Here is a 14,619-nt window from a genome sequence, read left to right on the forward strand (position 1 = left end):
TTTTTCCTAACATAAGAGAGACGAGATTATATTAATTTGACGAACACCACATTGACCATCGAATTTAATTACTAACAAATGGAAATAACCGTTGAAAATAAAAATTGGACGTTTTTAGCGTTATTTCGGTAAATAGGATAATCCATGTACTGTTGCATGACCGTTATTAACGCAATCATTATCACTTAGAAGTAGGAAGGTAGACGTTTCTGCCGTACCTAGGAGTCTAATTATGACATATAAACGCGGTTCATCATACGAAACGTGAAACTACGCAGCGTGTATAGCAAGCTTGCAGGAAGAAGACTACGCGGCGGAAAAGGGAGTAGCAAACGTAGACCCAGGTGGACAAAGAAGGAACAATGAGAATGTAGAAAGAGAGAGAGAGAGAGAGGGAGAGAGAGTAGTAGGTAATAGAAAGAGACAACAGAACGCAGGTGCAGGATGGCGAGAAATGAGCTAGTTAAGCAAATTAACCGACTAAGCTCTAGGCGACTAACTTTTAGCCCGAAAACCCTGAACCTCTGGCCCCCGATGCGGCCATTCTGTTGCACGGAGAGGACAAAAAAACTTTTCCCTTTTAGTTCTAACCTACCCCATCTGTTTTTCTTTTTCTCTATTCATTTTTTCTCTTTTCTTTTTTCTTTTCTTTCTCTTTTACTTTGTTTTTTTTTTAATTATTATCGTTATTATCCCCAGGAGTCCTCAACGAGACCAAAGCTCCTCCTGTGCACGAATGAGGATGCGTTCACACTGGGGACACCCCCTCTTACTCGTCGAGGGTTCGGTAACCCTCCAAAGTGAACTTTCCTCCTATTAACGTCCCTCTGCGATAAAATTTATGATTTTTTAATAGAATTTTTCTATATAATGATCGCGAAAAAATATTGTTCTTTTAGTTAAATAACAAATGAAATGGGGCAGGGGGGGAGGGGCAGAAGAAAAAAGGAAGGGCACGAACAAACGGAGGAAAAAATACCGAAAACAAAGAAGAAGAAATAAATGAACAATAACTCTGATTCTCGCTGCGTGCGTGTTTTTTAATTGTATTTTTCGCAAAAATCGATGATCACGCAAAATAACTGGATTTGTTTTGCTTGAAAACTTTGCGAAAGGAGAAAAAACGTCTCTCTCTCTCGATTCTTAAAACAATGGTAATTTAACTCGTTTAAAGCAAACCGGTAGATGGGGAGGAGTGTTTCGGGGGGGATGGGGGAATAGTGCTATTCCTATTCATCGAGAACGCTCATTTTCATTTTATTACAAGTTGCAAATGCAGTAGAAGAATAAAGAAAACTTGAGAGTCCGAGTCAGCTCATTTTAAGATCTTCAAGGGTTCTCTCTCCTTTAAAACTTTCACCCATCGCCTCCTCCTTTAACTTTTAACCTTTCGCTTCTTCTTCTTCTTCTACTACCTTCTATTATTTATTTTCTTTTCTTTCTTTCTATTTTTTTTTTCTTATCTTAGACTTTTTTACCTTCGTCACCGCCGCAGTTACGAGAAACTCGTAACTTCTTAGCCCCATGTTGCATTTTATTTTTACGTTTCGTACCGCTGGAACGCGAGACTTTCGCGAAGTCGTCGTCGTCGTCGTCGTCGTCGTCGTCTTTGGCAAAATAGAACCAACCAATGAACCTTAACTGTACCTTCTTCTTCTTCTTCTTCTTCTTCTTCTACTTCTTCTACTTCTTCTTATTCTGCTCTCTACAAGCATCACTTTTCTTTAACTTTTCTATCTTTATATTCTTAACGACGAGAAGAAGATGGAAAACTGTGCGTAACCGAAATTTACTTGGGGAAAATAAAAAAGAAAAAAAAAACAAATAACGAGACGCTTAAACAGTTCTATGAACATTTAACGTTAGTCACGTTATATTCCGAGAGTTATAACGCTAAACTAAATGGGGAAACTTGGTTAATTGGTTAGCAAAAGTATCGGTAACTCTTGGAGAAAGTACAGAATACCTATATATATATATAGATAGATATATAATAGATAGATATAACGAAAATTTAACTTTCCTCGAGTGGAAACGTATCGCGGAACAATGGACGACTTACGGCAAGTCGTACGGCAAAATCTTCAACGATGCGACAAGTATTACGTTTCTGTTATTCGATGGAGTGTTGAATCCTTCAGACGATGAGAGAGAGAGAGAGAGAGAGAGAGAGTGAGAGAAAAGAGTGGGTAGAGGATTTGAAGGGTTGTACGTGGAAAGATGGTTTCCCTGCTTCATTCAAATTGACAGATACGGAACGACAATTTATCTTAAACAATTGACGGGAATACGACTGCGAGTGGTAGAACTCCTTCTGTTCTTTAAAGATTCATCCTGCTTCAAACAATACCAAGGGGAATTGACTAAAATTTTATTCGTATATGCATACATGTATTATTATTATTATTATTATTATGTATATCAAATTATTCCAACGTTTCTTTGACGTATCGTTTGAAATAAACTTGTGTTTTCCTTTTTTCGTAAAGAATAAGAAGAAGAAGAAGAAGAAGAAGAAGAATACTAATAGAATTTTACAAAAATAATAAAAATGAATAAAAATTCTCTAACTATGGGGAAAAATAAAATGAAATTCTATCTTTTTGACACAATGCGAGACGGTTATAAATAAGTGTAACATATGTACGTACATATGCGTAACGTTACTCGAATAAGTTGTATCGCGTAGAGAGAGAGAGAGAGTAAAGTTCAAAGCGAAAGAATAAAAAAGGAAGAAAAGTATGGGAGAAAGAAGATACGCTATCGGTAGAAAATATTACGATGTATGTTTCGCGAGAGGTTGCATTTCGTTGCGTTGCAATGCGATGCGTTTTCGGAAAAGAGGAGATGCGTGTCGCTTAGAAACGACAAAATTTTCTCCACTTTCTGTCAACCTGAAAAGCCCATAAGCGTCAATAGTTGTTCGGTAAACAAAGCGGTGGATCCCATTGTTCAAGCACAATCATAGCCCGCCCACTCTCAGCTTGAATACGCGAATGCACATAAATACCTACGTATGCATAATAACCCTTTGACTGTCACATCCATTTGCATACTCGTGAGAAATACATACATGCATACATACATACATACATACATACATACATGCATACTTGTCTTTCTACCAAACTCTATCTCCTTCTCTCTGTCTCTTTCTCTATCTCTTTCTCTTTACTTTACCTTTCCCTCATTCCTTCGCGTATATTTATCTTAAACACTACACGGTAACGATCTCGTTAGTCGCACACGATACTCAAAATTATAAATAGATTTATACACGAGAGAACGCTAATACAAATCCTTCGATATTTTGACAATTATAAAATATACAAATAATTAATTATGTTTACATCGATTGATAAGAAAAATTAACGATCTCATTTATAATCTGTAAATATCTTATTATCTGTAAATCTTTTTAAAAATAATATCTATACGATTTATGTTCAAATGAAATTTAATTTTAATCTTTTATTATAAATCAATTTTTCGTAATTTATTTTATACAAAATTTATTTAATTTATTCATTTAGAAGAATTGGACTCTAATATATTGGCAATGAGTATAAATTAAGAGATATTTAATTTTTTAATCGGAAGATAATATGGGATTAATTTTGTTAATGTGGTCACATCGGTCAATAATTTATTTTTAAATATCTTTACCAAAAAAAAACAAATCAAATACAGCTACGATCAACAGGTCATCAAGATAATAAAGAAACGATTTAAAAAATTGATCATTTAATTAAAAATACTAATCATCTTGAACAAAATATTCACATTTAGATTAGCTCAATCTATAATACTATAACAAAATAAAATCTGAATAATATTGAAATATATATGAGATTGATCATCTAATTAAAAATAATTATTATATCGAACAAAATATTCACATTTAGATTAACTCAATCTATAATACTATAATAAAATAAAATTTGAATAATATTGAAATATATATGAAATTGATCATCTAATTAAAAATACTAATCAAAATCATTATTCATCTTGAATAAAATATTTACATTTAGATTAAATCAACCTGTAATATTATAATAAAATAAAATCATAATAACATTGAAATATGTATATGTTAACGGAATAGTGGAAAATCAGGCCATGCTAGCAATATCCCAGCATTGTCCTCAATGCAAAGCGTGTTTTGACAAAATCGGAAACAGAAGAATTTTTACGGGCTTTTCCTAAGCATTGAACATAACACTTAGACATTCTATAGAACACCAAATGCTACTTAGGCATTGTTACTTATCGTAGTAGAAGATTGTATTATGTTTAGACAGATATTCATAGAGATTACCATAAAAAATCTGTATCTTTTATTTCTTATCGTATCGAAAGATGTATAAGTGGGTTTAGAATAAAATATTTTATATCTGCTATTTTACTTTACCGGTTCCTCATTTGTCATTCTCAAGAATTTCTAGGAAATGTAGAAAATATGAATACATTTCCGACTTTGTCAAAAAATGCTTTGCATTGAGGACAATGCCGGCCGGGGTATTGCTAACATTGTCAGATTTCCAACTATTCCGGTAACATATACATATATGACGATTAAAAAATGTAACTCACCGACTTTCAGTTGCCATCTGTTCTTCTTATGCTGTTTCACGAGAACGCACTTTAGATTCTCAAAAAGTGCGAGCGAAATGTTCTCCTTTTCAATGGAAAATAAAAGTCGAGTAAGGAAAGTGAGTGAGACAGAGAGAAAGAAAGAGGGCTAATAGCATGCGAGAGGAACTCGTAAACGCGTACAAAGCCTGGTTTAGAACGCGGCACAGTATACGCGTGAGCAAAGTATACTCGGTGAAACTCTCCTATGGTATAATACGCTAGCGGCTTGATAATACGGTGCATTGTAACGTTTTCCTCCTAACAATCTCTCGACTGCACTGTGCACACGCAGAGATGCAACGAAACTTCCTGTACCTTCCGCAACCTATACAAAAAGACATATGTATTATATATTTCGAAACCTCGATCCTTTATCCTATCTTTTATCTAAAACGTATCCTCTTTTTTTCTTTTCTAATTCCAATCCACCATTTTTCTTCTAATTTTCTTTTATTTCTTTTACTTTTTATTTTATTTTATTTATTTTCTTTCTTCTATATAATATATCTAATGTGCTCTAATATTATCTCTCTCTACTAATATATTTAATATAATTAATATAATATATTATAAACTATATAATATATATATTATATAATTATAAACTAATATTTAATATAATGAAAATATTAAAATACATTTTGTTATAACATTCCTGATCAATGAATCGAATTTAAAATTTGCGTCTAATAAAAAAAAAAAGAAAAAAACCAAATGAAAACTAAAAAATAAGAAATAAAATTCTTTCATAAGTATTGACTATTGTTAATAAATTAAAGTATTAGAATCTGCAAATGTATTATATCGGTACACGTTAAAGAGTACCGATAACATGATAAAAGATCCAGATAAAGGATTCCCCACCTCCCTCCTCTACCACTCTCTCTCTCTCTCTCTCTCTTTTTTTTTCTTTCTGGGAAGCTTCGTATGGTTGAATACAATGGCGAATAGCTTAACGGCGTGATTCAAACGAGACTACGTGGTAGTTTTGAAAGGTAGAACGTTGCAGATAGAGAGTGTATATCTAAAGCGATCTATTCTTTTTGGTTGGTAAGCTTCAACGTTGCTGTGGAATCCATCGATACAATACACTTTGTCCTCTCGTAGGCGAGATGAAAGCATTGATTACACGGTCAAAAAGATGTTTCATTCGATACCGTGTTTCTCTGCCGTGTTGCCAAGGTGACGTGTCCAAGTAACACGCATTCGTGCGTATTTACCTGGGCTACGCAATCGCATGAACTAAATTTGATTACTTTTTATCATCGGGACACATTTCACGGAAGACGAATTACTTTTTTAATTCATCGACGTTTTTTTCTATTATTATATATTCCTTTTGTTTTTCTCTTGTTTGATATTGATATTAATTGAAAAGTATTATTAATAACGCGGTATTCATTTGATTTCGTAACTTTTTCTTGTGTCTTTTTTTTTTTTATTAGGGAGGATGAAATAAATATTATAAAAGATTTATTAATAAATTATATTTTATTTTTTCTATTTTACTCGGTTACTATATATATATATATTTTTATTAGAATAATTTATGCTAAGTATAATGTAAAGTAAATAAATAACATACGCGTATGTGAATATTTTTTCTCGGTATAGATTATCCGATAATTGAACGATGATTTTAATTATCAAATTTGAATATTTAAAAATGATATAAAACGTCTATTTGTTTGGGCCGTATATTTGTATTGATTAATGATAAATATATTCTCGAATGAATTATCAACATATTCGTAGGTATATATATATTGTTAAATATAAATAATTAAATATATTAGAACTGAGTCAATTTATTTGATTATTAAACAATTTTTCTATTATAATCATCTATAATAATGATAATTTATTTAACTTTAAATCCATAACTTATTAACCCATGCATGGTTCATCCATGTAAAGTCCCCATTGACCCATATAATAATTGTATATCATAAAACATCTTATTTACAAAAGAATTCAAATATAAAATGTAATTTAAAAAAACATTGAAACGATAATTGACAGATAATAAGTAAAGTCATGGGTCCCAAGATGATCTTATTTATTTAAACGATTAGAATAATGTTATTATTTTTTCAAAACGATAAGAAATTATTCTACAATGAAGATAATTGTTTAATGATACGGGGTATTCCCGTCGGACTTACTTAGCAAAATAGTCATTTATAACTTTCGCCGAGCGATCTTATGCACCTTGGTATTTATACAGTATATCGCATAATCGAGGAAAACGAGACGGTATCGTCATTAGCTCATGTTGCAATTCGTGTAGCGTGGTAAACGCTACAACGGCATATAAACGATCGATCATCGACATTGTTCCGTCCTGGCTTTCATAACAATCCGCGGAATTATCTGAACATACTGATAATCGCGCCAGGTACTTCATCAATTATTCCTCCAGTAGCTGCGTGTGCAATTAAGGTGGCTTTACGACGAACAAATGATCTTTCGATAAAATAGAATGAGATGTAGGAAAACAGTTAATTAAATAATATCGATTGTACATATTATATATTGTTATTATTAGTAATTATATCGGGGATCGAAAAGAAAATGTAAAAAAAAAAAAAAATAGAAAAACAATTGTGGGGTTACGGAATAAGTGTGTGACCATAGTGTTTAGGCTTTCCACAAAGGAGTGCATGTGTGATGGTATGAATGTGTGAGAGATTGTTGCGTGGAACGAATATAAGAGTTTTGTTTAAATAATAAGGCTACACCTTTGTGCAGTTCCATCGAAATCTCTCGAACGTTCTCGATCCGGAAGTACGGAAAGGATCCCTTGTTTATAACGGAGAATTATTGAGAGGTTTCTGAAAAGAATGCCAGGAAGTGATAAAAGGCGATGGAGGAGGGAAGGGCATAAATAGACGACGGAAGGGCATTCCGCGATAGTTCTTTAATATACGACGAGTGTTAGGTGTGAAAGAAAACGAGAAGACAAACGGGGGGACGATGAAGGGATACGAAGACGGGGATACGAAGACGGGGATAAGCAACGACGAGTTGAACACGACGTGTCATTCACTAATTACGACGGTTGTTCTTCGAATGATGATGAAGAGTAACACATAATATTTCACGACAATAGATTGTAGATATTTACCATTCTATCTCTTTTAAAATAATTATACCAAAATCGGTTAACATCTCTGTTAAGCGTTATTGATTAAGTCAATATTATTACTTACTTTTATATATATATATTTTTTTAAATTAAATAAAATAAATCTTACACAATTAATATCAGGGGGTAAAATTAAAATATAAAATAAATATATGAACAATAGTGTGTGTAGTAATATCTGTGGAAACTAATTTGAAAACAATAATAGGAAACAAAAGGGAGGATATAGGGATGTGGGATTATAATCATTAGGTATATAAAACAATCGAATGCTTGTGAATTTAATCGTGATAATAAATTCTCATAAAATTCGTTGCCCAGTGCGGGGATGAGTAGTAGTTTGCTTGCTTGCTTGTTTAAAATGCTCGATTTCTCTCTCTTTCATTCAGTCAATTTTTACGCTTGCTGGAATAGCAACCACTGAATCGTACAAGGATCGTTATGACATGCGTGTTGCCCGAATGAGTGCTTTTTATTTTTCCACCGAATGTTAAAAGCCAACTACAGGAATGTACGAAGGTTAGTTGGTTGGTTGGTTGGTTGGTTGGTTGTTTGGTTGGATGGTTGGTTCGTTGGTAGATAATACATTCTCGACAAAAACTTTTTGCCTGTTTAACGGAAAATTGGTCCCGGTCGTCGCGTTTCGAGCTTCTTTTAAAAGCGTCGACAACTGGAGAAAGGATAAGCTCCTTGTTGGGCTATTTGAAATTTCTTTTTTTTTTCCCCTCTTCTTTTATTTTTATTCTCTCTCTCACTCAAAAGGGAAAGAAAAAAAATGACAGGAGAACAACAACATCGGTACAATCCCCGTATAAATGATATCGGTGGAAAGATTAGGAAAATAGTCGAGAATACGGTTGTGAAACGCAAATCGTCATTTTAATTTTATTATTCTTTTTTTTTCATTCTTCCCTCCTCACATACATACACACACACACACACACACACACGTCTTATCTTTATACTTAATAAGACGTAAGAGAAACGATGTGAAACTTTAAATGCAGGAGGTTAGATGGTAAGGGTAACTCCCTACGACGTCCGATGTAATTTCCATCGTAATTTACTTTCGAAACGTTTTAATATTTCTTTTTTTTTCTTTTAAGTAGAAAATCGGCAGAGAGAGTAGTATTAGGTGCGTGTACTTACTTACTCATTCCACCGAGCGCGTAATTCCTAGCCCAGGAAATAACCGTCGCTTAAATGAAACTCGTAATTTATCGGAGGATATGCAAATGTCCTCGTTTTTAACTCTCCTCGTCTTGGCTTACCAAGTATTATACAAGTATGTTCTCGCCTAAGAAATATGATTTTGAATTGGTTAACCTCGATGAATACAAGTATGTATGTATGTATGTATGTTATGTATATTCGTCCTTTTAAAAAATGTATATTTTTAAATTTAATATGTTCTTTTTTAATAAATTCATTAATGAACTTGTATCGCGTATAATATTCAAATGAAATGTCACGTTAATTCTTTATAATAAAAATTTGTTCTTTTTCCTATGTCCAAAAGTATAAAATATTACTCTTACGATTAAAATTTCTCTAACGTTATTTATTTTATTTTTATTATATTGCATTGATAATGAGCATAACTTAAGAGATAATATTAATTATTCGTATAATTAATAAAATATCGAAGAAATCAAATATTTGATAAAGTACCGACTTTATGAGTACGCGACTTCTAAATTATAATATGGCGTTAATACAAAGGGTTAATGAGAAATTTGATGTAGAAGAAATGATCAAAAGATTTTTCCGGGATAAAGCGAAATAAGAGAGATCTCTTAAGGTAACCGTTCTATTCTCTTATACGAAATCGTCTGTTTGTTCTCCAGCGTATCCAAAATTTGTTTCTCATTACTGCAAAGTAATCACCGAGATGTAATTAAGGAGAAATATGTTGGCGCGGAGTACGCGAAGCAGCCGTTCGGTGAAAAGAGAAGCACGTTATACTACATCCACATACAAATACTAAACATACATATATAAATACATATATACATACATATGTACGTACGTACGTGTAACGAGTATGCGTTCAGCATTTTACGTAATCTGATCGTAATAATTAATCGTCCTAAGTTAATTGCTATTGAGAATATTCCAAGCGTACTACCCTCATTTCTAACGCAAAATGCTTTGTAGTACTTTGTATACAAATTGAAAGGCGAAACTACTTAGAATAAAATAAAAGAAAAAGAAACGAAATAACAATGTCTTCGTTATCACGATTCTAGCTAATTATTTCTTCTTTTTACTTTCCCTAACCGAACTTTTGTACTTTTCTTTTATTTGTCCTTAATCTATGCGACAAAATCAAATGATATAACGATATAAATATATATTAATGATATAACAATTTTTTCGTATATTATATTATACGATCGAATGAGCAAAAAAAGAAAATTTGGAATCGAATTGTCAAAAGGCTTGAAAACAAAAGAAAAAAGTAATAAAGTAAAGCTACGTTTTAAACGAAAAGTCTCAATTATCCTTAGAATAAATGTCAAAAGATCATTTTAATCGTTACAAAGGTAGTATCCATCGAACAGAATAAGGATAATACATCGATTATAATACGTTTAATCGAATTTCCTTGTACGAAAGAGAAACAAAATGAATTCGTTATATTATGGGCTTTGTCATTCGAGAAAGAGAAAAAGATATTGTGTGATAAAGTAAAAGAATAAGAGAAGAAAGGAAATGGCAAGTGAAAGAAAAAAGAAAAAAAAATAGAAAGAAAAAAAAAGGAAAAAGTATCTCCTCGCACGGAAAGAGAAAAGAGAGACCAATGGAATGGGTATTAAAACGCGTTTCCCTTTTAAAAGAGAGAAAATCCATTACCTTCGTACTTCACGATCTGCATTTTCCGGCTCATAAGATATAGTAGCACCGTGTACATCAAACTTATGTGTATGCTCTTTTCGCGTACATATACATATATATACATACGTGTGACACGTATGAGTTCCAAGTTCAATTAATTTCAGTTTAAAGCTTCCCTAAGCCAGAGAAATGCGACTAAGCTTCCTATAATTTCGTCGTTAATCGTTTGCTTGTATTCAATTTCATCGTTGGGGGGATTGGCTTTAACTTCAAACGCGTCTATCAAATTTTATTATAATTTTATGCAACTTGTTTTTATATAGATATACATTCTGCTATTTGTTTAACTTTAATTATAAATATATATAAATTATAAACGTGTGAGAAAAAGAAATATTGCAATCCATAGACCCGTATTAGTTAGAAATTATTTTCAAATGGATCATTTTGTTGTGTTGAAATTTTATACTTTTCCATGACGATTCGAAAATAATCCGCGTAAAATTCTTTTTCTTGATCTTTTCTTTAAACAAGTGCTGCCATATTACTAATATTTCGTCAAATTTATTAACATTATTATCAACTGTGTATCAAGTCGGTAGCTGATATAATGATAAATATGATAAAGCAGAAAAAAAGTTGATTATTTATAGATAAGGTAGAAATCTTTCGGAAAAAGCTCTCATGATATACTGAATCAAATATCATACGATGAATCAAGTATAGATCATCATTTTCTTTACCGTAGGAACGCTGGCAAGGAACCTTACCAGCAGAAAAAAATGAATAAGTGCTCTTATTTGCACATTTTATCAATTAAATATTTAATTAGTTATTAATAATTGAAAAAAAAATTTTCGTGTTATTGCTTTGTTGCTCATTTCTAAGAAGTGAGCAATTATGAATTTTAAATTTTAAAGTTACCTATAAGTAACTGTATAAGAATTACAAAGTAAGTCTTATTACCGACTGTCGTTAAGATAAAGGTAGAGCTCTACTATTACCGATATGATGCTTAGCAATGTTACTAGGATTTCAATATATTTTAAACTTGCTTATTTCCTAGTAACTTCTAATAACAAGTAGTGTACACAAAGTGAATGTGTAATTAAATTCTATATACATTTAAAAACAAACAACAATTAGAAATCTAATATAGATATTTCTTTTTTAATTATTAATTAAAGGAGTTTACTCGCTAAGAACGTTTATCTTGGAACAGGTATGAAGAAAAAGACTTACTAGATTAAAAACAAAATTGATATCATATTAGAGCTAGAAAGACTGGAGAAAAATGGAGAAACAAAAAGTCAGCAATTGATTGAAAACAAAAAACAATAGAAAACTTTATTGCTTTGCTTAGAAATAAGATAAAACGTTTTTGTTTTTTTAATTATTAATAACTAATTAAATAATTAATTGATAAAGTGTGCTATTATAGATTTTAAATATGCAATTAATGTGCAAATAAGAGCTCTTATTCATTTTGTTCTGCTTTTAAGGTTCCTTACCATCGTTTCTACGGTATTTTCTTTCGTATATTCGTATAAAGGCGGAATAAAAAAAAGTATGAAAAAGCATATATATATAACTGTATTAAATATTTTAATAAAATACGAAATATCGTACATTATAAGGAACAATGATAAAATCATTCGCTAAACGTTTTCGTGTTCAATTTTAATTTCTTCGTAGTCCTCGTCCATCTCGACATCACATTTATTCTAACAAATATTTATAAATCTATAAAATTCTGGCTTATCTCTTTTATTTTATCTAAAACATAAATATAAAGATATAAAACATTTTTTAAAAAAAAAAAAAGGAAAAAATAGGATCGAAAAAAATAAACTACACTCACCAAGCAACAACGATAATTCTTTTTTTTTTTTGCTTTCATTGAATAGGAATTTCTTCAAAATCAGGATGACTGGAAATTCGACGATTTGTTGGATTGGCCATTCGTTTGAGCACATAATCGGGTATACCTTTCTCTTCTAAATTTTTCGTACCAGGTAAAGCCAGACGTATTTGAGCCCTTTCTTCTAAATTGTCATTGCCAGGTAAATTAACTGGTTCAACAACGTAGAGTCGAGAAAGGGGTATAGATTTTTCATCTAAATTTGCCGAACCGGGAAGACGAACTTCGTCAATTTCGATGTCATCGACCGCATCATTGCCCAACGTACGGAATTCGCGGTCCGTATGCGGTCTGTACGGAACAGCGAGGGTTCCATAAACGCCGAGGAATAATAAAATGATCTGCGAATGATAAAATAAAATGATTCAATTGACATAAAAAAAAAAAAAAAAACATAAAGAAATATAGAAATAACGATTACGTTATGAAGCGAATAAGAAAAAGAACGAAAAATAGTAGGAAAAAATATATGAGGAAAAAAAACGTATATGTTTGTCTCTCTGACCTGTTTTCTCGTCCTTTCACAAATGAAAGAATAGGTAGATATTATACATACATATCAAATGTTTATTAAAGAACGTTAAACTTGACAGAAATCTAGAAAGTCTGAAATAACTCAAATCGCGTCGCACCCACGCCAACTATTACAATAAATAAGTATATTCTCTTCCATTCCACTTGACCCAAATAGATCCCTTGCCGAATAAAAGATCGACAAACCGACACTTTCTTACGGATTCCAACATCGCGACGTTTTTCTTTTTAAACTATCACCGAAATAAATTATCATAATAATCATTTTAATACAACCACGCGCGCGATAGGACACTTGGGAAAATTTGAAATGTACTTTTATAAAATCCGTAATTTATTTTTTTCCCCGAACTTGACCCTGTTAAATTCAAAAGATAAAAAAAACGATGCGACGAATTAATGTCCGAGTAACAAAAAAATATTAAAAAAAAAAAAAAAAACCAACATATAACCGAATACAAAAAATTAACTCAAATAAATTTTTCCAATTATTTTTCATAATGAAACCAGTTCAATGTTTTTTCTTTTTTTTAATATATATTCCTTTTCTTTTTCACTTATAGTAGTCGAAAATAAAAAAAAGAAGAGAAAAAAACGCGACACACAGGATTTTATACACTTGTTAATTGTAAATCGGAATCCTTTTCTTTGTTTTTATTTTTTTCTTTTTTTTTTCTTTTCTTTTCTTTTCTTTTCTTTAAATCCAATCTCACAAACGACTTCGATCAAAATACTGGATTCTTTCTTTCGAGATTTCCTTACCTCGATCATGTTCGTTCGAAGCTTCGAGTCCAACTATCCTCCGCGAATGGCACGATGACACTTTTATATGAGTGTATACGTATACGAGTATATACAAGCTTAGACACTGGTCTTACAACATGATCAACGTTTTATTTTGATGAGTCAAGCGGTTTCTCCCCCTTCCCTCTTATCCCTACCCTGCTCAACCACCACCACCACCACCACCACCACCTCCTCCTCCTCCCCCGACTTTCAAATTTATTCTCTCCAAAATCGTTTTTCTTACTACTTATCAAACATAATTGGCTACCACTTTCATTAACGTACCTCTAATTAACTTAATAAGTTCTCTCCTAATGTCCTATCAATTTTTTTGATTCATCTTCTTCTTATTCTTTAGCTAAAAAATTTAACTCCTACATCAAAGCATTGAATACTAACGAGCTAAAAACGACAAAAAAGAAAAAAAAACAAAGGTATAATCTATTCGTTCGTATTTTAATTGAATCGATAACGTGAAAACGAAAGAAGAGGAAGATAAATTGAATTTTTCATTATAAATTTATTCAAATCAATTGTAATGACTACGTAATATACTTAAGGAGAAATTGAGTATATTTATCGACAATATCAATGTATGTGTGTTATGTTTACAAAAATAGTCAGATGTGTTGGTAAGGTTCTCGAGAATGTGTGTATTTGTGTGTTTTCATGTTTAGCAGAGCACTGTAGCAGATCCTTTGTTTGGTGTTTCTTATGATATTTTTTATATATTATTTAACGTTAAGAATGAATG

The 14,619-nt window shown here is 31.7% G+C and overlaps 1 protein-coding gene across 1 annotated transcript; it reads right to left on the minus strand.

The window, feature by feature from the left end:
• Positions 1-12,485: 12,485 nt before the first annotated feature.
• Positions 12,486-13,957, minus strand: LOC106783854. The gene is made up of 2 exons (XM_014742769.1): positions 13,842-13,957; positions 12,486-12,886 (listed from the first exon to the last, which is right to left on the minus strand). Exons 1-2 carry the CDS (start codon positions 13,848-13,850, stop codon positions 12,521-12,523), a joined length of 375 nt encoding a protein of 124 aa, XP_014598255.1. The 5' UTR covers positions 13,851-13,957; the 3' UTR covers positions 12,486-12,520.
• Positions 13,958-14,619: the final 662 nt, after the last annotated feature.

This window comes from Polistes canadensis, unplaced genomic scaffold, assembly GCF_001313835.1.
Source record: "Polistes canadensis isolate GaletaPanama2010 unplaced genomic scaffold, ASM131383v1 scaffold_27, whole genome shotgun sequence".
Classification (NCBI taxonomy): domain Eukaryota; kingdom Metazoa; phylum Arthropoda; class Insecta; order Hymenoptera; family Vespidae; genus Polistes; species Polistes canadensis.